The sequence below is a fragment of the Pleuronectes platessa genome, chromosome 17 (assembly GCF_947347685.1).
Source record: "Pleuronectes platessa chromosome 17, fPlePla1.1, whole genome shotgun sequence".
NCBI lineage: Eukaryota > Metazoa > Chordata > Actinopteri > Pleuronectiformes > Pleuronectidae > Pleuronectes > Pleuronectes platessa.
The window spans coordinates 15066026-15089625 of record NC_070642.1 but is presented as its reverse complement, the minus strand read 5'-3'; the positions used below and the strand labels follow the sequence as shown (position 1 = coordinate 15089625).

The window sequence follows — 23600 nt, the reverse complement described above, 5'->3', positions numbered from 1 at the left end:
GGGATTTATTAAGCTGTCAAACTCTTTTACTGTTGGCTGCAGCGGCTTGCTAACACAGCATAGCCCTCCAACACAGCTGTATCCAGCTATAAGCTGAGCTTTTTGATGTGTGGCTAAAAACGTCCAGATGTTCTGTCTCACTCAACTGCGGGGCAATTTACAGGCCACACTGTGTTCAAAATATAGTGAGGTAACAGCCGTCCAACCACTGACCGGCTGAGGGGGGAGAGAGAGAGAGAGAGAGAGAGGGATGAAGGGACTAGGAATCTAAATCAGTCGGGATGTATTTATACGGCACTGAGGGACAAAACACGACCATGTTTCATATGACGGAATTTCACAAAATTCAACACCTTCCTAATAAATCAAGAGGTCTTCGATTACTTCAAACTTGGCGGGTGTGTTTCCGAGAACCGTGGGAATTGTGTCGACTGAGAAGATGCATGGATAAGCTGCTGTGAACACAAAGCCCCCATTTTCTTTTTGTAACAGCAAAAGGTGCATTTTGAACAGGTGGACAACTTTAGTACTAGTTCGACAAAGCACAATAATATTACATAGAAAGCAACATTTCAAGTGCTGTGAGGACATTTCACAAAACACAAGTCAAACACAGGTCAGTGGACAGACCTTTGAATTGGCTACAACCCCTGTTTGGATTTTCTTTAACCAGAACCACGTGGATGCAAGGTCCTGCTTAGATATCGGCAGCAGGACAGTGATGCTTTGTGTACGACTTAAAGTAAATGTGGTCGGTAATACATTTTCTATGCCTGTAAGTTAAAGAAAAAGAAGAGAATACTTTCTAAGCTTTGCCTTAAGGGATAGATCAATGAAGTATTCACTTATTATCTACTCCACAAAACACTTTAAGGGTCTCAGGGGTAAACAGGGTTGCAGCCAAAGTGACCCCTTCTTCAGACGTAATAAACATTTTTTGGTCTTTTCAATATCATCAAAGATTAAAGATGTGAAATAGTTTTTTTCTCTCTGGCCAAAATCAGATGACCACACACACTTGTGTAAGACCTTGAGGAAGTGAAATGTTCCACTTTGAATGAGAAGCTCAGGAAAGAGAGGCACGTTCACTGGTAGGCGACCACATCCTCTTATTAATTAATCAAAGCGTCCCTAAGAAGGAAATTATCAGCAAGATTTCAGGGGGAAAGGAAGATTGAGACAATCGGTGTGTCGAAAGAAGTGGCCACCGCACCAAATCTGAGGTTTACCACATGTGGTTCATTTGAAATCATATGAACATGACTCATTGGCTTAGGCAATACAACTACATGAGAATAGGAGCTGGGTTAAACAGGGTTATATGCTCGTAATTTCATAATTTCTGCCATAATAGCTATTTAACTAAAACAATGCTGCATAATCATCCCTGTTTCTTTCACCTTTAACATTCAACATCTGTTATAGAATGAGTTCAATGACCCGATGTGACCCCTTCACTACATTTCATGATCCAAATCGATGTTGGTTCCTTTTGGACCTTTCTTTTTCTATCTATATGGCAAGATTTCAAGAATGAAATCAGAACAAAATGGTATTCAGCATTTTGGACCAAAGTCCAGTCAAGTCCAATTTGATTTATTTATATAGGCCGTCACAAATAAGTTTCAGGGTGATTACAAATCTGTGAGACATTACGTCCCCCTCTTGTCCTTGACCCCTGAATCAGCCGACGTAAAACTCCTTCAAAGAAACACTTAAATGGAAGAGAAGGAGGAGTGGTCCCTCTTCCAGAGCAGGCAGACATGCAATCGATGCTGAAGCAGATTTATGGTATGCAAAAATCGGGATAAAACATTATAGCTTGCAAACATGAAAGAAGAATTCCGCCTGGGCGTACGGCGAGCAGCTTCCACGTGCCGCCAACAGAGAGGACCTGAGCCACATGGCCACCTCTCCAGTGTGGGCCCCTTGAGGGAGGACAGACAAACGGCAACAAAGAAGAAGCAAAACCATCATTCACATGTCGAGGAGAAGGAAACAGATACACAGATGAGAGCGGGGGAGAGACGAGGAGGACACTCATGTGCTGGAGCGAACAAAGAAAGTTACTGAGAAGTTAAGGCACAAGGAGGAGTTTTACGTTTGACTTAATGAAGTGAGACAGGCTGATGTGAGCAGAGAGGTTGGTCCAGAGGAAGCAGGCATGACAGGGAAATGCCCGACTGCCGGCTGAAGTCTTCTTAATGTATTTTCAAACTCTGTGGACAGACAGGAGCCCTGTTTTACGACTGCAAAGAGCATCATTTCAACATGCTTTTAAATGTGCAACCAGTGCAGAATGACGCCCCCTGCTGAATCTGCTTTTAAATACAGAGTCAAACTCGTTTGTTCACTCTTACATTATAGTGACTGCATGTTTGGATTCAGCAAATAATATTAAAACATTTTCTTTTCAGAGGGACATTTTGTATACCAACGTCTAGGAGGGTTAAAGGTTTTTCTAATTATCCATTAAAATGATTTACAACTGATAAACGACGATAGGGTTCGTGCGTACAGCTGGAATATTGTCAGTGATGACCTTAGTTCTTTCATTTAGGAAAACTTTTGTTCACTTTCTTCTGAAACAGGCGCGTCAAAGTTCAGGCCACAGATGTGTCACCCTGTTACCAACTTTATTAGTTTTGACGCCTGTCGTAAAAATTGATTGTCAAGGGCTTGTCTCCCCATCCCCCTCCCCTCTCTCTCTATCTCTCTCTGTGTGTGTGTCTCTCTCTCTGTCTCTCCACATACCTACTCCGCAAACTTACAGAAACTCCAGCAGGTTTCCTCTCAAAGAAACAGAAATCACATTCAATTTCAATATATATATATATATATATATATATATATATATATATTCCCAACGTATAAAATGAGTTTTTCTAAACACATAGTTTTTGACAGTGTCACCGGATTTATTCGTTGACTAACAACAGAAAAAAGTTAGACACATCCTTTCCTGAAAGATAAATAACTCATCCCGCTGTGAATCATCAGAAAAAAGAATGTATCCGTTACTTTTTTTATGTAATCATGGTGATCGACCGAATTCATCAGTAAAGCTAATCTGTCCACCATTGTACTGGATGACGTTGTGTAGACTGAAATTCCCTCCAGCGCCTCGGTGATCTGGCGCGTCAGAGGTGAGGGGGGGGGGGGGGGGGGGTGACAGTGCGCGCTGTCCTTTCAGCACCATGGTTCTCAATTCATGTCACAAGAGTCAGGAAGTTCGGCCATGAAGTGAAAATCCAAGTCATTGTAATAAATAATCTGTGATTGATCAGATGAAGGTGAAAAGAAAATGTGAGAAAAAAAAATCTTTGAAAAAGAAACGGAAGTTTTTGGGGGGTCTTTGCTGCAATTAAATTCTAAGTTGGTGATTTTGGAGTTGTACGGCTGCCTTAGCTTTTAACGCTCAGAAATCTGAAACACAGGGGGGGTTGCTTCCAGTTTCGCAGTATAGTCAACTCAAGCCCCACAAGTCAGCCTCATTTGAGGGAGGGGGCCAGGGGGCAAGGGAGCCAATTGCACGACCTGACTTAAAGAAAGCTGTACCAACCACAGTCGACTGCTGCAGGACTAATCTCCAGTGAGAAGAAAAAACCTCAACTATGTTATGCAGTCGGAGGCTCTGACCAGAAAACTGTGGAGCAATAATTATACCGATGAATTATACATTTTCAAAGAATCTTCATTAAACGCTGCGGAGTTGGGTTTCAATTCCCCCGAGGACCGTAAAACGCGCAATGGCTCTAAATGGGGTAAAGAGAATCACAACCGGGTTCGGGGAGTATTTCCGCTAAGATGTCTGTGTCTACTTGGCTCGTTGGAAATTTCAGTAGAAGTATTAGTAGGAAAGGGAGGCTTCCTGTAACCGCGGATCGCACAGATAAATGGAGACGCGAAAAGGAGGGGGACGCAGAGAAGTACGTGCAGCGCTCAACTGATGGTCAGTCAACTCCAGTGGACTTTGTGGAGTGCCAGTGGTGCGTCATATTCTTATTGCAGATACGGCGGAGTAACCCGCGAGGGAAAGGTCACCGCGGCTGCGAGACAGAATAAAAAGTGAGCGTTCCTTCAGGGAGAACCGATCTACGGCTCCGGCGAGGACGCACACGGGACGCACGGGACCAGTGGATCGTTCCTCTTGTTCTTCCTCGCTCTTCCCCTCCACAGTCCACCGGTGTTCAGAGGATGGCCACGGATGCTCAGCGACTGCTAGTGCGACTTCAGCTGCTTTGATATATTTATTTCCAACATAACAGCAGAATTCAAGAGGACGTATTTCGGACCGGACAGAATCAGGAACCTACACGCGAAAGTTACGCACAGTTCTTTATCTCCATTTTCATCCTTGCTGGACGCACGGGACTTTGGAGCCGCATTGGAGGAGGTTCTCTAACTGAGAAGGTAATAGTCAACACTTTTCTAAAGCTTTCATATATTTCATATCATTTTAAAACAACTATTTGCTTTTACAAATATCTTGCTGCTGATTCTCTGAGAGAGGATCTTGGAGTAGCCATGGCTTAAGCACAATGTGCCAAACTTTTGCATTACCGAGAACATGATGTGGGACGTTTGATGTGTGAATAGAGGCTCCTTCGGGGAATCGTTAACTTCAGAGCTGTTGCGTAAAAGTGCGCAAACTGGTCCAATTGAGTGTTTTGTATGTTGCCAACGTAGTTTCTTCTAACACGAGGTTAAACTAAGACATGTGTCAGTAAATCGTGGTGGTCCACAGTCGAAGTCTGATCTTAGTTTTTATGATGTCCTAACCAATATCAGTGGGCAATTAAACTCCCTCCTCGCTGCGCACTCAGTGGGTTTAATGGGTCATATAAATGTACATTATATGAGAAACACTGGGTTTGACAGGTCTCCTCCATCTCTTCCGCAGGTGTCCGGTTTGACTTTGTATTCTCCCCAGAGGCGCTGGATAAGGACTTTATTTTTTCCTCTTCTTGTTTTCTCAACTCAACGGGAGCTATGAACGGACTGCGCAAGCACTTCACCATGGGACTGGTGCTAGTGATGTGCACGCTTACCGGCCACTGCGGCCGGAGCGCGCCCTCGCTGGCCAAGGGGTCGACCGCAGCCGGCGGCGGCGCGGCGCATGTGGACTTGAGGCGGATGGTGGAGATCATGAAACACGTGGAGGAGAGCCGGAGTCGACACGGCGCCAAAACGGAATCCCCGTTAACGTCGCGGGCGCACACGTCCCCGGCGGCTCCAAAGGATTTACGCAACTTGAAAACAGACAGAGGCGCTCAGGCTGTCGGTGAGTGGCTCGTCGTCTGGGTGGGACCCTTATGTTGGATCAAAAGAGGATGCTGCGTAATGGTGGATGCGAATGTGTTTCATGGTCAGGTTGCAACGACACTGGAAGTCACAGGGGATAGAGTTAAACGGTTGTTGCAACCAGAATAACCAATAAGATCTCCTCACTTGCCTCTGGTGGTATCCCTATGGTTATATGTGATTGGAGTCGAGATTTTCTTTTATTATTTAGGTGGAATGACCCTTTAATGATTTTCATCGGAAAGTTGAGGTTGATGTGGTGGCTGTTTTATGAGGAAGTCGATGCTCATAGGCCTTCCAATGAAATGCATGTCTTCTCAACTTTAAAATGCATGAGATTCAAACAGTGCAGCTGCATCGTTGCAAATCTGACACTGCTTCCTCGTCTGTTCTCTTTCCACAGTTGTGTTCCCTAGGGATGTCAGAAAGAAGGAGAAATTCCTAAAACATATAACAGGTAAGACGTCACTGCAATCGACTCTATCTGTCAAATGTGAGGAAGTCCAGGAGACTGTAGAGCTATAAAACACATGTTAGCGCAGGTGGCCACATGAAATGTCCTAAAAAAAAAAGCCTGTTCTTGTTTCAGGTCCTCTCTACTTCCATCCGAAGTGCAGGCAGCAAGTGTACAGAGTCTACCACCACACCAGAGAATGCACGACGCCTGCATGTAAGCTGCAATTACACTGGTTCTCTTACACTATGAGCAGCAAGGAATGTGGGGAAGCCAAATGTTAACCTGCCTCTTCAGGGCCATAACCTTCACCAAAGGTCACCACAATCGGCTTCTTGGTTTATTTTTCTTCAACGTCTCCTCAGTAAACGTTGCTGCAAAGATGTTGCTCAATGACGAGCTAACGTACGTTCTCTAGCGTCATTGCGTGTTTGTCGAGTGAATAATCGTACAAAATGTTTTGTCAACAAACCAAACATCAGGCAGCTGAATCCGCCACCCGGTAACTGTTGAACAGGCCTTTTTCCCGCAGGACACATTTTGACATGTCGCAGTGGGGAAACCACAGGTGTTGCAGAAGACATTAGAACCGGCTGTGTTTCCCATCAAGTGTCCCAGTGAGACACGGGACTGGGAGCCGGCGTGCACGATACCAGGACCCGGACACTGGATTAATGGAATTCAGCTATGTTTCATTTTTGTGATTTACACCTGTGCGATTCCTGCTGAGACGCGTCAAAACTTTTGATTTGAAAGAGACATTTTTACAAGCAGGCTGCTTGTTCAATACGATTCACTCCCGCACATCCGACAAATGGCTCCTGTGCAGTCGCACCACATCAAACAGCGCCCGTCAATCATGATGCGATCCAGCCAGCTTCACTTAGACCTAAGTGAATTACAGAGCTAGTTAATTCCATCCATCAGACTCAAGCCATCAGACTTAAGTCTTCAATGACAGATGGAGGGTTCAAATGCACATCAAAAGGAAGTACATATATATTAATTTTCATTGCGTGATTATCCAAGAGGACGCTATTAACATTTAATATAAATATCAGTTGACGTTTTGTTCGCTTTCTTTACTGACACAAATGAAAAGACTGCCTCAAGCACAGCTCAGCATTCGGAAAGCAGGAGATGAGCAGGCAGGGAGAAAAAGAAAGAGAGATGTTGCCCGGAGATGGGAGAGAGAAAGAAGGTCAAGTGTAAAAAAGGGAAAAATATTGGCAGGTAAAAATGTTCTCTTCTTCAAAAACCTACTGCCACTAGCTGGCGCACTAAAGCAACAGCATCTCGGACCGAAACAAATACAAAGACAGCCACAGCCCCCCCCCCCCTCCCGTCACGTTCTCAGCAAGGTGTGCCCCTCGAGTCTATGGATGTTGCAAAACACACCATCAGACACACAACCAAGCAGCGTTGCCACATGGGAAATGTTGAAGTGTCATGCCAGAGCTTCAAATTGTCGTTTTTTCGTGAAACACTTAAGCTGGTCTTACCTCCGTGGGAAAGTTCAAGCTTCACCTCTGATTGGCTGTCTCCTACCTCCTCAAGCATGATTGGGAGGAATTAGGTCATGTGAGAAGAGATGCATATTTTACTACTCTCATTATTGCAACTCCTAGAAATGTTATTACTGTTTAATCAATAGACAATATCAATTAATTTCTCTCCGTGTTGCATGAGGGGGGGCAGGTTTAGCGTTAACCCTAAATCCCAAATAAAATAAACAACTCATTGGATCTAGACGAATCTCACAAAGACGCACACAAAAACGGACTTTCCCTGATCACAATCACACAACGTAGAACTAATTGCTATTTCATTGTCACACTTGGCCACCCACCCTATTAAAGGAGTAACAAATCACCCTCGGACGATAAAAAATGACTTTGTTTATATAGGGTCAAACCACTGTGTGAAAGGAGGGGTCGCTCGCTAAGCTCTCCGTGTCCTCTTCTCTTCTCAGACTTGAAGCGATGTGCGCGGCTCCTCACACGGCTAGCTGGCAGCCTGCGGTGCACGGAGGGGTAGCACACACACAAGGTACGTCCACCGCAAACATTTCTGCTGTTTACGCTGCTGTGGATGTGCACACGCATGCAGTCAAAGTGCCGGCTGTGTGTGATACAGGATGAACTGTCAAATGATGAAAAGTTCAGGTGATGAAGCAGACGTAGGATTCAGATTATTGACTTAAATAAAGGTAACAGTTTCAGGTTGTATAACTACTGAGGGAGATACTGACCAGCGGCAAATAGATGACTTAATAAAAAGACATGCTTAAGGTTCTCAGGGGGATTGAAATAGACAGAACTATTTATCAACAGATAAATAGTTGGACCAGCTTCTGCACGAAAATGCTGCTTACGAATTAATTGTAATGCACTAATGATAATAACCAATTTGTATATATGTTAACAAAACACTCCAAAAGAGGCCATTCTACATAATTAATAAGCTTGACCGATGCAGCTATCTGTCAGTGATTCCTAAGATGTCATTATGACAAAGAAATATAATTGAGGCTTGAGATTTTACGGTTCAGCTTTAAGCCTTATTATAAATAATTATACAAAATAAATACAAATATAAACTCTAACCCAAAGTTTCATTAAAGTTTTTATATCAGCAAACATAAACGCAGATATGTCTGTGATAGGCTCATATTGGAATCTGTGTTTATTTTTGCCGAGTACACAATGAAGAAAAATATGCACATAGTATTTACAGTATTGATCGGCCAACTGAGTCATCAGTCAGGTTCTCACTAGGACATTAACTACATTTAATCTTTTTTAGATTCAAACTTGTAATTCTGTAGTCTTACAGTGTTGTGTTGCAGTTGTCTCTGAAGCACTAGAGACAAATACTGTTTCCAAGATTGAGGCAGAATCCCGTGCAAATAATTACGTAACCGCACAGAGAAAATATCAAGTTTTTTCCTGAGACAGTTAGACAACTGCTCACAGGGTAGATTTGCGTGCTGTGTCAACACACAGAGCCCCAAGCAGCCGCACAGTGAGCGGAGCAGATCAGTGGTTTGTGGTTCACAATTGTTCTTGGAAGAAAGATTTTGTCAGGTGCTGCCAAGTTGGAGACAGCGCTGAATTTCTTTTGCTTGTCGTTGCAGGTTGACGCCAAACATGTGTTCTCCAGAAGAAGAAGAAGAAGGAAGGGAGAAAAGAAGCGAAGGAGAAAAAAAAAGTGCCTTGGACACTAAGAGGGACGCCTAAAATACTCTTGACCATCCCCGACTGATATTATGCACAGTATTGACATTCAGTGAGGTCTGTTCTGTTGGCGCGTGGATTACTGCCACCCACCGCCCAGACTGGGCCTCGATGGTTCGCTGCCCCCACGAGGGAGAGACCCCAGCTACAAAACAAGATCAAGATTTAAAGACAAAGACGGTGAAACTGAAGGAAACATGAACAAGTGGAGGAGCCGGAAACAATCGTGGGGACTTTTCTTTCCTGCTGGCATCCCAAAAAAAGATGATGTCAAATCTCCCAAAAAAAGAAGAAAAAAAGAGAAAGGGATTGCATATTTTTTATTTTGGTTTGTTTCCTTCACGGAAAGAGCAAATTCCAAATGTACTATTTTCAGTATGGTTCACCTTCTGTGATTGGTTTGCTCTGTGTGAGTGTTTCGGGTTGAGCCCAGACGTATTACTGTACTACCTATTACACTGACTAAACGTTCTCACGCCCCCCCCCCCCCGCTGGCTCTCACGCCATAGTTTCACCCACTTGTGCTCACATTGAGAAAGAGCTGTGATTAAATTATTAATTGCATGAATATTTCTCTGCGTCTTGGTGAGACATGTTTTGCGACGATGTGGCGGTTGTAAGCCACGGCCCCCCCCCCGTGGTTATCGGAAGAATCGTGGTACGGTCTATATTTATAAGAGTGTCACAAGGGTTCGCTGCACATCATGTAGGCCACGACCACAGAAACATGTACATACTGTATAAAACAAATCATAAGAGGACTCCACCTATCTACCATAAATTAAAGTGACTGGCCTTTATCGTATGGGTGTTGAATACGTATATACAGTGTACACTGTATATTTAAGAATTAAATATATTTAAATAAATTATAAGATTGGTACAACAGTGAATGGTCTTTGTTGTCTTCTGCAGCGTTTTCTTCCACGATCCAGCCTCAAAATGAAGAATTCCGAGTGACCACATGACTGGAGGCGGCAGATTTATTGAACTTCCCTCTGCTTCATAGACTCACAGTAAAAAAAAAAAGGTCAAGAGAGAGTCGAGTGTGTGTTCTTCAAAAAAGAAGCTGTTGCGAAACCATTTTTTTATGTGAAAACTCACAAGAATGTCAGTCAGCATATTTCAGGCGCATAAATCTTCACACTGGGAAAGAAGTTTGTTTTAAAAAGGATTCGCTCGGCCGGCACTGTTGACAGCACAGTGGATTCACCCAGAACTGTAAAATGGAAAGATTTGGATTAAATGAGTTTGAGTGAGGATCTTTGATATGTTTCCCAATTGAGGAAGATCCTTTTATTTCCATGTGATAGAGACAGCAGAGATGAGAGGAAGTGAGGACGAAGAAAAGGGATGAGCTGTAAGAAAGGTCTTGAGTTGGGAATCAATCTGTGGTTCTCCCAGGGTCCAGGCATAAGGTCTAAATGTGGAGAGTTAAGTTGAACTAATTCACAACAAGATTTTCCTCTACATTTTGAAAATGAGGTGAAATGACTGAAATAACCTTGAGATTCTATTTTGTGAAGTCAAATACTCGTCTTATCCATCAAACTTAGTTCAAGCTCTTTTACACCGACTTCGTTTGGTCCGGATCGTCACAATTTTCAGTTTAGTCCGAACCACAACAGGTGTAAGAGGTACCTTGGACATTTACTTGTCCTGTAAGTACATCAAACTAAATTCTGTTCCATCTTCATTGTGCTGGAGCTGAGGCAGAAACGTCTCCAGACCCCGGGATGCCAACAGCTGCAAAATGAGTATTTTACGGAGCGTGGATATGGCTAGGAACACAATTTGTTTGGGTTAAAGAACAAGAAAACATATTAAGTGCTGAGTGAACTTTACAGGGAAGTTTGGCATTTTCACAACTATGTTGATTTTATTTCTTTCACAGACAGTCGCCACTGTTTTTACTGTTCACTTTATACACAGTATATCTGGATGAAATACAGGTTGCTGCTGCCTAGTATTATGAAACTACTTAGTCTCAAGACCACAGTGTGTCCTGGAGACTCAGAGTTATATCACATATATCTCAGGTTTTTATAACGAAATCGAGTTAAGCTCCGTCTCACACATCCTTTCAAGTTATGGCTTTAATTCTGGCACAGATATGAACCACCCTAAATTGTTCAGCAAACCCTCCAGTCATCATTTGGTTCATCTCCCCTTTAATTTCACCCTACTTTAAAGGGGACATATAATGAAAATTCAACTTTTGTGGTGCTTCTACACGCTAATTTGGGTATCTGGCATGTCTATCGTCCCTAGAGAGAGTGAGAGGGGGGCGGGGCACTCAAAACAGGTCAATCTGAGGAGGGCTGTTTTAAATGATCCTTGTGGTATTTTGACCAAAATATGTTACAGACATTTCATTAAGACCTCAAGGAACCATATCAACTGTGGTAAAATGGGCATAATATGTCCCCTTTAATGTTTTACAGCCCTATGGTGGAACTATAACACTGTGACTAACTAAGAACGACAATTTGTGTTGCCACCGATGAGTCCTCCTTCACGTGGCTACCGCCATAGATAGTAGTAAGCGGTGCTTGGGGCTCAGCGGAACGACTTTTGTGTCTGAGGAGGGAGAGCGATGCCGATGAATTGTGTTTTGTTAAAATATCGATTGAGCGTCCAACAGAATATCCAGGATCTGCAGCAAATAAGAATCTGGAAAAAACTGACTCGTTCAACAAGATAAAGATTGAACTTATTTTATTTTATTCATAGACAGGTCTACACACTTGTCCGTGCAGAATTGCTACATACACAATGTGTGGTTTGTGTAACACATAAAACATTGAGATAAAGTCCTTTAAGTGTTTTCTTAAGTGCTTGAGTGACACAACCGTAACATTATTTGGATGATGGTTCCTCAGACGTTAGGAGTTTGCCTCCAGAAACGCTTTGCAGCAGCGTACACACTGTTCATACACCTTCTCAAAGTCTTCGTCACTTCCCTAAGAGACAAAATGAAAAGTAAGAAGGGAAATTAAGACACATTTCAGGTCAAAATGTTACAGATGAATCAAAAGTATTGTCAGAAATATCATATTTGGGGATTTGATGCTCGGAGAAGATGAGTCGTTGACGGTTTTCTGAGTATTTGCCAAACGCGTTGTAGATTTGTGATTCTACCAGTTTTCTTTGGCATATTAAGGGGTCATCTTATTATTTAATTATTATTTACCATTTCTCTACCAAATCTCAGGATATTGTCAAAAAGCCCATGGCAACTGTCCAGAGTGACATAAATGGCTTTGAAGCTGCATTTGACATTTTCACTTGTTTTGACCGACCGGCGGTCCAGGAATCAATGATTCTCAGTTAAAACAACTAAATGCAGCGGCCAGTGATTTATTTTGCTTTTCTGCTCGAAAAATGACTCCAATGATGAATCGATTATCGGAAGTTGAGGAATTTTCTGTTATTTACTTTTTTTCCCTTTTCATGCGAATCCATTCAGAACTTATCGAGAAGTTTCACTCGCACTGTGTTGGCCGGTCACTTTTCGGTCATGCCATGTGGTCGCTGGTGAGAGACCATAAACCAATAATCTTCCAAGTGTCCGAACCACAGCGACCGTTGGCAGAAAGAGCGACACAGACAAACGCATGCTGATCTCCATAGAGAGAAACAGGCTTTTCGAACATGAGACAAATTAATACAACTGACTTCAGTCACATATTGTGGTCGACCACGACCGATCTCCAAACCACATCACTAATCTGATGACCGTTTCATCTTGGGATTCTGGTTCCACAACAGAGCCACAAATAACAGTATTATAAACAGAGCTCGAGCCACACATTCTCCTTCAAGGCCACACAGGAAATTAACTTTTCGAGCATCATTACCATTTATTTGTATAAACTACTAAACTAGAAAAAACATTGCGTGCCCCTAGGAAGTTATAAAACAATTTCATGTATTGAAAACGTATCATTACAAATCAAACATTTAAATGGTCCGACATTCCCACTGTTGCCTCTTGTCAGTCATAAACTGAGATGATAATTCGCAGCCAAATCATTTGGCACGACTGTCACTGCAGAGAGAGCACGCAAGCACCAAACAGGCCTGATTGAGCCATGAAGAGTGAAAACCAATCTGAAACCAAAAACACTTTGTACAATCATGTCCACACTAATAAAATAATAGTTAAGTGATTTATTGTGGTGTTTAGTGGGCTCGGAGGGCCGCAGAACACATTTTTCATAATTTAAATGTTGGCATTTATTCTGGACCCAGTGAGCAAGGAACCGCCTGCTGCCATTTTTACTACTGCAGTCCACTCTGCTGTTTTGTTGTGGTGTCGTTTATTTCATTAAAGGCCAGCGGACGTGATCCAACCGCTCCCTGTGTATGTGTCTCCATGAAGCGACCACATGCACCCGAACCCTGATCTGCGCAAATCTTTATATAAACTGCAACTGCCTCCATTGTCCACTGTAAAAACATGTCTTGCTCTTTTCCTCTTCCTTTAAACCTGATATGTAATTTGAACAAACGCTGAAAGGATAACATGACAATTCACATTCACCAAAACTGTTTTTCCCCCACCTTCTTTTAAATTTAAATGAAGGGTTTAAACGAAAATGTGATGACACACTTGAGGGGTTGTTGTTTCCTTTGGATGCCAGTTCACTATCAATCTAATCATCAGATCAAACCACATTTTTACAGTTCCGATGAAGTAGAACAACAACGTTAAAGAGCGTTTCCACTTTGACTTTAAACTCTTTGTTCCTCGTCCACTTAATTAAAAATACTAAAAAGATAAAGTGCGACTCTGGTTTGTTGTGCAGCCAAGAATATTTGTATATTTTTAAAGAAATGCATACGATCTCAAAACATTTCTTTGAAGCAAAAAAGAAAAAGAGTACAGGAAGAGTTTGAGTCATAGGTAGCAACCCTTTGAACGTGTGTTGTTTGTTAATTGGTTTGTTGTTGGTTGATTTGCCTTATACTTATTGTCAACAAATCTTTTGAAAAACTGTAAAACCAACATGTCCATGGGTTCATTCTGAAAACACCCCTTCTTCTCCAAAGAGAAAAGAAAGAAAGAAAATACATTTTCATAGAATAAAGTCTCGCTCCATATTCTTTAGAAGTCGTGCATTTTTAGAAGTCGGACATTTACAGCCACAGACATCTTTCACATTTGGTGAACTTGTCAGTTTAACAGCGGTGGGACCGTGATTGAGGGACTGACAGTTGTTCACGGTAATAAAAGAACATGTCAGCGTGTTCTGAGATTAACTGCTTCACATCAGCAGTGTCATAAACACTGTATGGAGGGGAAAAGGAGCATGAAACTTGAGTCTCCAATTTGACTTGAATACTTACATAATAAGGGTCCTTGATGATCCGCTGATTCTGAGGATCGTATGAACCGAGGAGCTCAATCTTTGCACTGTAGTTTTTCACAGACTTTGCTTTCCTGTTCAACTCGCTGGGAAGACAAGAGAAAGAATGTTAACTCCACAAGAAAAGGGAGCGAGGGAAACACATAGGGATCTAACATGTGATGTCAGGAGTAGGGAACAAATATATATCAAAAGACTTTAAATAATATTATTAAATCCACAATAATCAAGTATTTAGGATAAACTTCCTCCCACAGCAGAAAAAACACAGTCACTCAAAACAACAGTTCTGGTAAAGCTAACTAAACACGGACTGATTAGCCTTTTGTCTCGGACAAGGTCTCATTTTCTCAGTCTGGTCAGCTTAGCATTTGTGGAGCAAAGAAATATGTGGTCGAGAAAGGGGAAAAAACTGCCCAAGGAGCAAAGACGAGGCATCCAAGGAACTCAGTAAGCTGCTTACAGATCAGATCTGCCATAGGCATGTGATCTCAAAATGATCCCTAAACGTTCAAAGTAGCAAAAAATATCCCTCCCCCTTGACCTCTGGAAAGAGCTTAAGAAAGGATATTGCTCATTAAAAGGAGGCATTCACCTACGAGTTAGCTCTAGTTCAATGTTACCAACACTTTCACGAGTGTGCAAAGTAGCACACACACCACCGTCAACAGCGTTAGCGGGACAACCTGCCCTGACCTCCTTTCGAGACAAATTAGTTATTTTGAAACCAAAGGAACCATTTATTAGTAGGAAAGGACACTTAACACATGACACCAGTGTTTCCAGCGACTGTGATGCACACTCCAAGAGAAAAACAAACACTTTCTGCAGCAGAGCGTACCTCAAGTTGCTCTCGTCCATGCAGAGAATGTACTCGAAGCTCATGAAATCTTCCTTGGTCACCTGGTAGTAGGGAGGACAAAAGCAAATATTACTTTTGGCTCAGCTAGGAAACGCAGACAGGGTTCAGCCTTACACAGTGAAAACCAATCACTCCCACGGGAAGATCTGCAGGTGCAAATGTAGTCAACACTTTTTGTCGGACCTCTGGGATACACGCAATAGAGTTTGGATAGCAGATATAATTTGTTTGTTTACAAAAAATATTACACAGGGTATCTTTAAAGTGGCTGCTGATGCGAACCGATGATTTTCTGCAGCTGCTTCGCATTGAAGCTTTCAGCTGGCAAAACATGGGGTGGCACGAAACAGTCCCAGGAAGTGCAATGTGTTTGCCATTTCTTCTTCAGTGTATCATTTTCAAATTTAAAAGGGAGTAATAAAACAAGAAGAAGCAGCCACAGTGAGCTGCAGAACATGCAGAGTGGATCCTTCTCAGCAAGGTAGCCAACTTAAACTTTGCTCTGCTGTTGTGAGGAAAAACTATTCGAGCTGTGCACAGCAGGAAATCCGATCGCGGCTGCAATTATTGCCGTCTGAAGTACTTGTTCAAAAAAAAAACTTGTTGGGCTGTGTAGTGAACAGATCCAGCAGTGATTGCTTTGTTTTTGTTTTGTGGAAGAACCCCCCCCACACACATTTTCCGTTACCGCAGTAACCAACGGGTGTGGCCAGGGCTGAAATCTGAAAAGATAACAGCTGTGATACGATTGCGGATTCGCCAGCAAACTCCTTATGAAAGGGATCTAAGCTGTACATCTGTAAACATGTGGAGGGGAAGCTGTGCAAAGTCCTCACTGAGCTCAGTGATGATTTAATGGAACAAGCAGCAATTGAAAAGAAATGAGTAAGAACAACACACAGTACCCAGAACTGTTTTAAAGGGGTTCTGAGAGTCAATTTATAGGAATGCTTCAAAGAGGATGGGGACAAACAAAGGGCAACTGAGGGAAGAGGGGAACAAAAGAAAAAGACATGAATAGATCTCCTGCAATATTCCAGATGTTGAGTTATAGACAACGATTGACATTCATTTAACAGCAGAGGAATAAACAGATGTTCGTTGAGTCTGTGAAGTCGTACAAGGTCTACAGCGTCTGACTGTGGCCAATCGAGTCTGATCATTGTATTTTCCATTTGAACACTCTCACACCCTTTCCCTCACACACAGTGGTAATCTCTGGCATGTATAATTACAGACGGGGCTAATCTCTCAGCTTCTGCCTACATCACGCTCTCACACAAACTGTATAAGGCTGTTAGAGAAGCCTGATGCAAGCCCCCGACCAGACCTCCCTCACAAGGCGGACCACTACAACAATAACAAATTCAAACAAGTCTCTTACTAAGAAGGATTTTAAAGAAGATATATTTGATTACAACCATGTTGACAGATAAAGAAGCTTTTACTTTACAGAACAAAAGATGAAGAAAAACACTTTGGCTGTTTGAAGTTTTTTATATAATTTGCTGCTTACAATTATCAATATAATGTTGACAAAGATGGTTGGAATGTAGAAAACATATTTAAGCCTCAATTACATTTCTTTGTCATACGGGGTTGATCAAAACATCTTTGGAATAATAACCTTTTTTTAAATATATATATAAACCTATCAGCCGATATATCGGTATCGGCATCGGCCACCAAAAATCTATATCCGTTGGGCTCTACATTTAACCTTAAATGAATGGTTTATAATATAATGTAGTGTTATCATACTATTATATTATCATTCATAATCCGTTCATCCACCAGCCAAGATTTAAATTGTAACTTACAACAAATACATTATTAAATACTTGTATCGTGCACATGCATCATTGTGCTAAGAGAGGACCTCAGGTTTACAGCTTAAAAGACGCTCTCGAAGTCGGTGAATTTTCACTTTTAACATCCAAACCACAATGTTGAAAGGCTAAATGATTGTGGTTACAACAGTATGATTACATTTTGGCTCAAGGTGATGCTCATTCCTCAAATGTTGACTCAACAGTAACATGTTGAAATATGAAATAAAAATGTAAACTCTCTTAAATCTAATGTTCCAAACTAATGGCTGGGACTTTCTAAGATCCCTAAACAATCAACATTAGCTATTCGTTAATAAGGCATGTTTGCTTTGATAAACAAACAGGTTTGTTTCTTTGTGAATACCATTGGTATATTAAATAAATAAATAATAAATAAATAAATAATAAATAAATGAACTGTTTGGCGAGTTTGCTTGGATACTGGCAGGGGCAGAAGTTAAATTAAGTTCACCAAGTAAAAAAATTGGGGGACAGAAACGGGGGGGGGGGGGGGGGGGTGGGAGCAAAAGCCAGTGCTAGAAATGGAAAAAGGGTGATACAGGAAAAGGGAGAAGAGAAAAAGGCTTGTCAAAGCTCATTGTGTGGATTTGGCTGGGTTTAAGCCAAGGGTTGAGCCTCTCCCCTGCTTTGAGGAGATTAGATGAGATCTCAAGCATAGGGCGAAACCTCCAAGTTCTCTCAGGGAAACATAAAAAGAGTGTTTTAAGTGCACAGGGAGTAGGAGTTGCACTGAGGATAAACCAGCACACCATACGGGCTGAAGGCCCTACATGGACAAACATCTTGGTGTAATTTCAGGCCTGTTTCACGATTTAAAACACATGCTGCAATGCGATACAGTGATTGATTGGCTTCATCAGTAATTCATACACGCCACGGGTGCCATCATTTTGCACAGCAGTATAGAAACAAGCGTGAGCAAGAGGCCCTTAATCATTTTCACAGACAATCAAACACACAAACAACACTAGATACAGATGGGTGACAAATCAGAGGGAAAGAAGTTAACGTCACATGTCTGAAGCTGGTGTACAGACGTGAAGACCAGATTAACCTGGAAGCTAGTAGGGCAAAAAATAAGATCATAGTTCCCACCAATATTCAGACTTTTTGGGTCTTGGCAATTAAAGTTGCATTCATATCAGCAAAAACAAGGAGAAATCTGAGAGAGGCTCATGTCAACACATTCTCTCTGGCACACAAATCAACTATGCATCGATGGTATTTGTTTTTTCTCCGAATGTCACAACTGGTGCAAGCAAACAGGGAAGGGGCCCAATCCAGACATCCAGACAGAGCATATTTATTTCACTGATTTAATAGAAAACAAAAATGGACAAGGCCTGCGGAGAAATGATGCAGACAATACTGAAAAAACAAAGAGCAGTCGAAACAGGCAAACAAATATGGAGGGGAGCAGGCATAAATCCAAAATCTAAATAAAACTGTCTAAATCTTGAAGGACAGGGAAGGAGGCAAAACACAGAAATCATTAAAAAGAAGCTTGCAGCTGAAGTTCAGACACAGGAGATTCAGTGTCATTAGCTGCCCTCTTCTCTGCTTAGACTCTTTCCCATTATATTTTAAAAGGTCTCCTCATGTGTTTCGGGATAGCTTTTCCTTTTTGGTTTGTTCCAAAACAGTGTCACCTTTATTTACACTTCTCATAATGATAAAAAATGACCACTAACTTAGTGTTGTCTGCTGTCACCCTCAGAAGAATTCTCACAACTTTTGTGGCCTGGTCAGCCATCAAAAACAGCGTTGAACTGTTTTACTGATTATATTAATCATTCAAAAAATTTAGCCGGTTAACGGTGGAACAGTTAATGTCGAACATCCTTAGCGAGAACGGCTATTAAGCTAAATGTCTAGAAGCCATTACCCTACCAACTTCACTCATACACACAAGCATCAATGAGGTGAGAAGAGCCCCGGTCATCTGTTTGTACCTGTCGGGCCCTGTGGCTTGTCTCAATGCTGTGATTCCTGAGGCAGGCCAGACCACGATGATCAGGTGAGCTGCCTATATTCCAGTCGGATGTGGCACCACTGTCTATGACCCACTGCAACAATAGAAAGCAAAAGGGGGTGCTAACTACTGATAAGACATGTATAGGAATGGGTATTCATACCTGCCTGGCCACATGCCCCATTGGCACACTATGCCTCTTCATGCAGGCTTGGCCACGGTCGTCTGGAGAGTTTCCTATCTCATAGGTGGAGGTGGCAGCACTGTCTATCCTCCACTAGGCAGCACAGAGCATTGGGAACAATAACACAAGTCTGATGATGATGATGATGATATACTATTTAACTATATTTTAAAACATTCTATGTCAATATACTGTATTAACCACTTAGTAGCGTCTAAACCATAATTTAAATGATAAATATAGAGTATACTTTAAAGAGCCTGGTGCTGAATAAAACACTCTTTAAATGTTATTGTATAAATATTATCACCAAACACTTTAGATATGGTTCTTTTAAATCTGCCACCAGTAACCACTGAATTCACATCAGTATCAGTTAACAGTGAAGCTGCTGGTTAGCAGTGATGTATTCATAATTTAGCTGTACATTTTATACAGTGGAATAAGAAAGAATGACAGCCAATTAAGCTTATCAACATTTAAGTAATGCACTTGTCTAGAGTATGGTCAGCTATTCAGCTTCAATATAAAAATCACGTTACAATAGTGAACAAAGTTTTCTAACTAATAACACACAACTCATTGTATTGTCCATGTTTATGTTGAATATATAATTCAGACATTCACAGTGGAGATTGTAAAAAAATTGTACTGAGTATGGAGTCAATCAATAAAACAAGATAAAGGATTAGGTTTGAGCTATACATTTTTAATATTAGTTTCAGCAAATGGTGTTTATTTATACTGCAGTCATTTTATGATAAATTAAGCAAGTAAATTAACATAACTTCTTCGGTTGTGCATTCCTGACAATTTATAGTCTTCCTGTTGCTAACTTCTCGAAAATGTGCGTGCAAGTACACGACTATGCATGCAACAAAGTAATGATGACATTACCTTATCAACAACACCAGCATCTGTTGCCATCTTACAGAAGACTGCTTCAGCGATGGGGGATCTGCAAATATTGCCTGTTCAAAACCACAAACAAAGTGTTATGTTTTAATACATTTAAATGAGTCCCTTTGGATATTAACCTCTTCTAACAACAGAAACTTTTTGTCCATACGGAGTCACGTTTATTTGTCACTTCCATCATACAGGTTTCACTGATAGAAGTAATTAACTCCAGAGATCAGTGAGCAGGTCACATTTAAAAACAGCAGGAGACACGTTATTCATGCACCATAAAAATCGTATCAGAGCTGCCAGTCAGTGGTCATTTAAAGTGATGTCGCGTCATATCAATCAATTGCATTTTATTCGTAAAGCTCATTCACAAATCTCAATGAGTCTAATAGAAGCTTTCATCCGGGAAATCTCTGCAGCCTTGTTTACACGTGCTTCAGCAGCCTGGTCACCTGATAAACACAAACTCCCTGCGACAGTGGCTCATTGATACTCTACGTTAAAGTTTCCTTAAAGTAACAAAACCACTTCCGGGATCAGAGAGAATTAAAACCTCTGAGCAGCTTCCTGGTTGGACTCTGACCTGCCGTCAAGTTACGCAATTTATGGGAAAGCGTGACCAAAACTTTTTGACTCATCCGATGAATGACTCACAGAAGCGTTACTCACCGTATCTGCTCAACGTGCTGAGTAATGTTCCTGCCACACGCTAACAAAAAGCAGCTGTTTCAAAATAACTTTGATAAGTCATAGTTATAAACTTTATTACTTCCATGTTGACGCTAATTAATAGCAGAGCGATGTAGCTAGCTGAAACACTTGCGCTAGCGCTGTTAGCACGCTAACACATTACTACGACATCACTCATTTGTGAACAGGGAAGTATGTGTTTACAGTTTAATACACGAGCTTCTGTTAGATTAAAAGGACGTCTCTTACCGAGGCAAACGAATAAAACCGACTTCGTGCTAGATGCTGCCATGTTCCTGATGTTTCTCTTCCTTCTTCTTCTTCTTCGCCGCCTTGTTGTAAGTCTCTGACAGACCAACTGCCCTGCGGCACGTCGCTGCCCCCGTCAGGTTGAGATTGAATTACAGTTCGCAGAGACTCCAGTAATCCATGGGAGTTCTTTCTCAGTTGGTTGAATAGATGGACTAAGCAGAGTCTTCAATTTGAACAGAAGTGATGAGGCAGCATGTTGACCCTCTCTGTGGTCTACCAGACATGTGCTCTCTGTGATGTATGATGATGTTTTGTCTGCAAGTCTCCACAGTGTCCCAGTCTCGTCATTACACTTATGTCCCTCTCTCCTCCCTCAAATAACTGTATACAGCATATATGCTTCTTTTGTTTGTACTATTCTGATTTCTATATTGGATTAGTGACACCGATTCTTTCTGCCACGCGTTTTCTTGGTAATGGATCTGTGCCCAGACTGTGCCCCATGTTACCAGTCTCATCTATTTATCTGTTCGGAGAATATAGCACTCGCCTCGGCTACATCACTTCCTTTTACCCCCACCGAGAGTGACGTCCAACCAATGCATAGACACAAACAATAGGAAAAACAAAATAAATCAAAATTTAGTTTTTGCTAATGGTTTAAACTGGCACTGAAATTTCAAAAAATTCAATGTTCCTATTAAAATGATCATGCGCTAATTCACCAGCAAAATGGTATTTTTTAGACAAATGTTGTTACAAAGATTTACCACCTGCACTTAGAGTTAAAGACATTAATATGTAGAATTTTCCTTAAAAAAGTATAGACTCATGCAGACACTGCACTGAACTGTCCACCTTCAAATCATTACTTAACACCCACCTCTTCAGGATTGTGTGTATTACATGAATTCATGTTTTAGTTTTTTTTTAAATGTGATTATGAGATGTTATTTGAAATATTTGCTTTTATTTGCTTTCTCTGTTATTTAAATTGATGGTAAACGGTCTGTATTTGTAAAGTGCTTTTCTAGTCTTGATAACTCCTCAAAGTGCTTTACAAGGATAAGAGATTAAAGGAGCAAGAAATGACATTTTAACTACATTAAAACAAGAAGGCAGTACAAATAACTTAATCAGTAATAGTAATGTAGTGATAAATGTAGTAATAAAAAGAAGCATTTAGAGTGAACCTATTCGGCTTAATAAAGTATGAATTTGTAGACAGCATAGGTTCATCCTTGTTACAATGACTTGCTCTTACAAACCAGTCCATTGGCATGAAGTCAATACAAAAAGTCATGTGTTCGCCAGACAGGAAAGAACAAATTTGTGATGATTAGAAACATATGCAAATCTGGCTCCCCAGCCTGAAACAATCACTTTTATTTTATTGCTAGATTAGGCAACCCCCGCTTTGAAGTGTTGATAATAAATGTTAAAGTTAGAGGGAGAAAAATAAACCTTTATCCTCTCGTGAAAGAGCATCTCTGATCCCTCCGCAATGTAAATTAGAGACCCAACCTGGCTACAGTCAAACCATTAACAAGTGTAAATCAACCGTCAAGACTAACCAACTCCACACTTTCTATGATGTCATAGTGCAACACTGTCAGTACGCGCTTGAGACTGTAAGAGCCCCATGGACGTTAAGACGCAATGTTCCAGACGTATAGATTCCTTATAATGCTTTGCTAATTCCTGGTGTGAAATTCAAAGGTCATGAGAAAATACTGGACCCGGAGAGAGTGAGATATATTTAACAACAGATTACAAGGTGTTATAAAACATAATTTTTTCCTTTAATGTGACAGGGAAATGTCCGAATTGCCAACCGGAAAATAGGTTTAATGAGTTTTAAATTCATGTGTTTAGTCGGTCCATAGAGTCAGACTTATGTCAGTAATTTAAAGAAGTAGAATGGAAGCACATACTTACGCCAAGGCCCAAAAGTCTTCTTATGAAACCACATTTCAAATAACTACATCCACATTTTTATTTGGATCTGCACCAAATGAAAACATTCATAACATTTTTCATCTTTTCATCAGGAACCATAAATTATTCATTGATAAATTAAATGATATAGCTGAAAAACCTTTTAATCTCGCAGTGTTACAGAAAGTTAAACAAAAAAACTCTGCTCCATGACCCATACCTAATCCTTCCACCAATTTTTATGGAAATTTGTCCAGTAGCCTTTTGTGTAATCCTGCTAACTAAAGCTGCTTTCAGACCTGCACTGAACTCTGGAGATCCTTCACAGTTTCTCTGGAGGAGGTGTTTGTGTGAGCGCACAGGTCCGAGGGAGGGCCTCTGGATTATCTGTGGAAACAAGGTGAAAAAGCGACGACACACACGTAGAGGTCACCAACGAAGGTGTCAAGAGAGTTTGTGGGGATAAGAGCCTGTGCCGATGTTGATGTGAGCGGAAAATATAGATTCCTGCCTCTGAAGGCTGCGCCACCCTTCACCTGAATCCTGTGGAGAATTAGCTGTTGTTGTTGATGTC

The 23600-nt window shown here is 41.3% G+C and overlaps 2 protein-coding genes across 3 annotated transcripts; one reads left to right on the top strand and one right to left on the bottom strand.

Moving 5' to 3' along the window:
• Positions 1–3546: 3546 nt before the first annotated feature.
• On the top strand, positions 3547–9868 carry LOC128460368 (ALK and LTK ligand 2a). The gene is made up of 6 exons (XM_053445543.1): positions 3547–4413; positions 4904–5284; positions 5708–5761; positions 5894–5974; positions 7731–7807; positions 8895–9868. The coding sequence occupies exons 2-5, from the start codon at positions 4993–4995 to the stop codon at positions 7793–7795; spliced, it is 492 nt and encodes a 163-aa protein (XP_053301518.1). The 5' UTR covers positions 3547–4413; positions 4904–4992; the 3' UTR covers positions 7796–7807; positions 8895–9868.
• Positions 9869–11695: 1827 nt separating this feature from the next.
• acp1 (acid phosphatase 1) lies at positions 11696–21213 on the bottom strand. 2 transcript variants are annotated; one of them, XM_053445323.1, is made up of 6 exons: positions 21086–21213; positions 20135–20208; positions 19217–19330; positions 15208–15269; positions 14347–14452; positions 11696–11957 (listed from the first exon to the last, which is right to left on the bottom strand). In XM_053445323.1, exons 1-6 carry the CDS (start codon positions 21126–21128, stop codon positions 11880–11882), a joined length of 477 nt encoding a protein of 158 aa, XP_053301298.1. In that variant the 5' UTR covers positions 21129–21213; the 3' UTR covers positions 11696–11879. The 2 variants fall into 2 exon arrangements, with proteins under 2 accessions (XP_053301298.1, XP_053301299.1); XM_053445324.1 differs by lacking the exon at positions 19217–19330 and adding an exon at positions 19034–19147.
• Between the last annotated feature and the right edge of the window lie 2387 nt (positions 21214–23600).

Coding starts and splice junctions, on each gene's coding strand:
- LOC128460368 (XM_053445543.1), top strand. CDS start 4,993: ATGAACGGACTGCGCAAGCACTTCACCATGGGACTGGTGCTAGTGATG. Junction 5,762..5,893: donor ATTCCTAAAACATATAACAG/GTAAGACGTCAC, acceptor TTCTTGTTTCAG/GTCCTCTCTACTTCCATCCG. Junction 5,975..7,730: donor AGAATGCACGACGCCTGCAT/GTAAGCTGCAAT, acceptor TTCTCTTCTCAG/ACTTGAAGCGATGTGCGCGG.
- acp1 (XM_053445323.1), bottom strand. CDS start 21,128: ATGGCAGCATCTAGCACGAAGTCGGTTTTATTCGTTTGCCTCG. Junction 20,209..21,085: donor GGTTTTATTCGTTTGCCTCG/GTAAGAGACGTC, acceptor GGTTTTGAACAG/GCAATATTTGCAGATCCCCC. Junction 19,331..20,134: donor ATGCTGGTGTTGTTGATAAG/GTAATGTCATCA, acceptor TGTGCTGCCTAG/TGGAGGATAGACAGTGCTGC.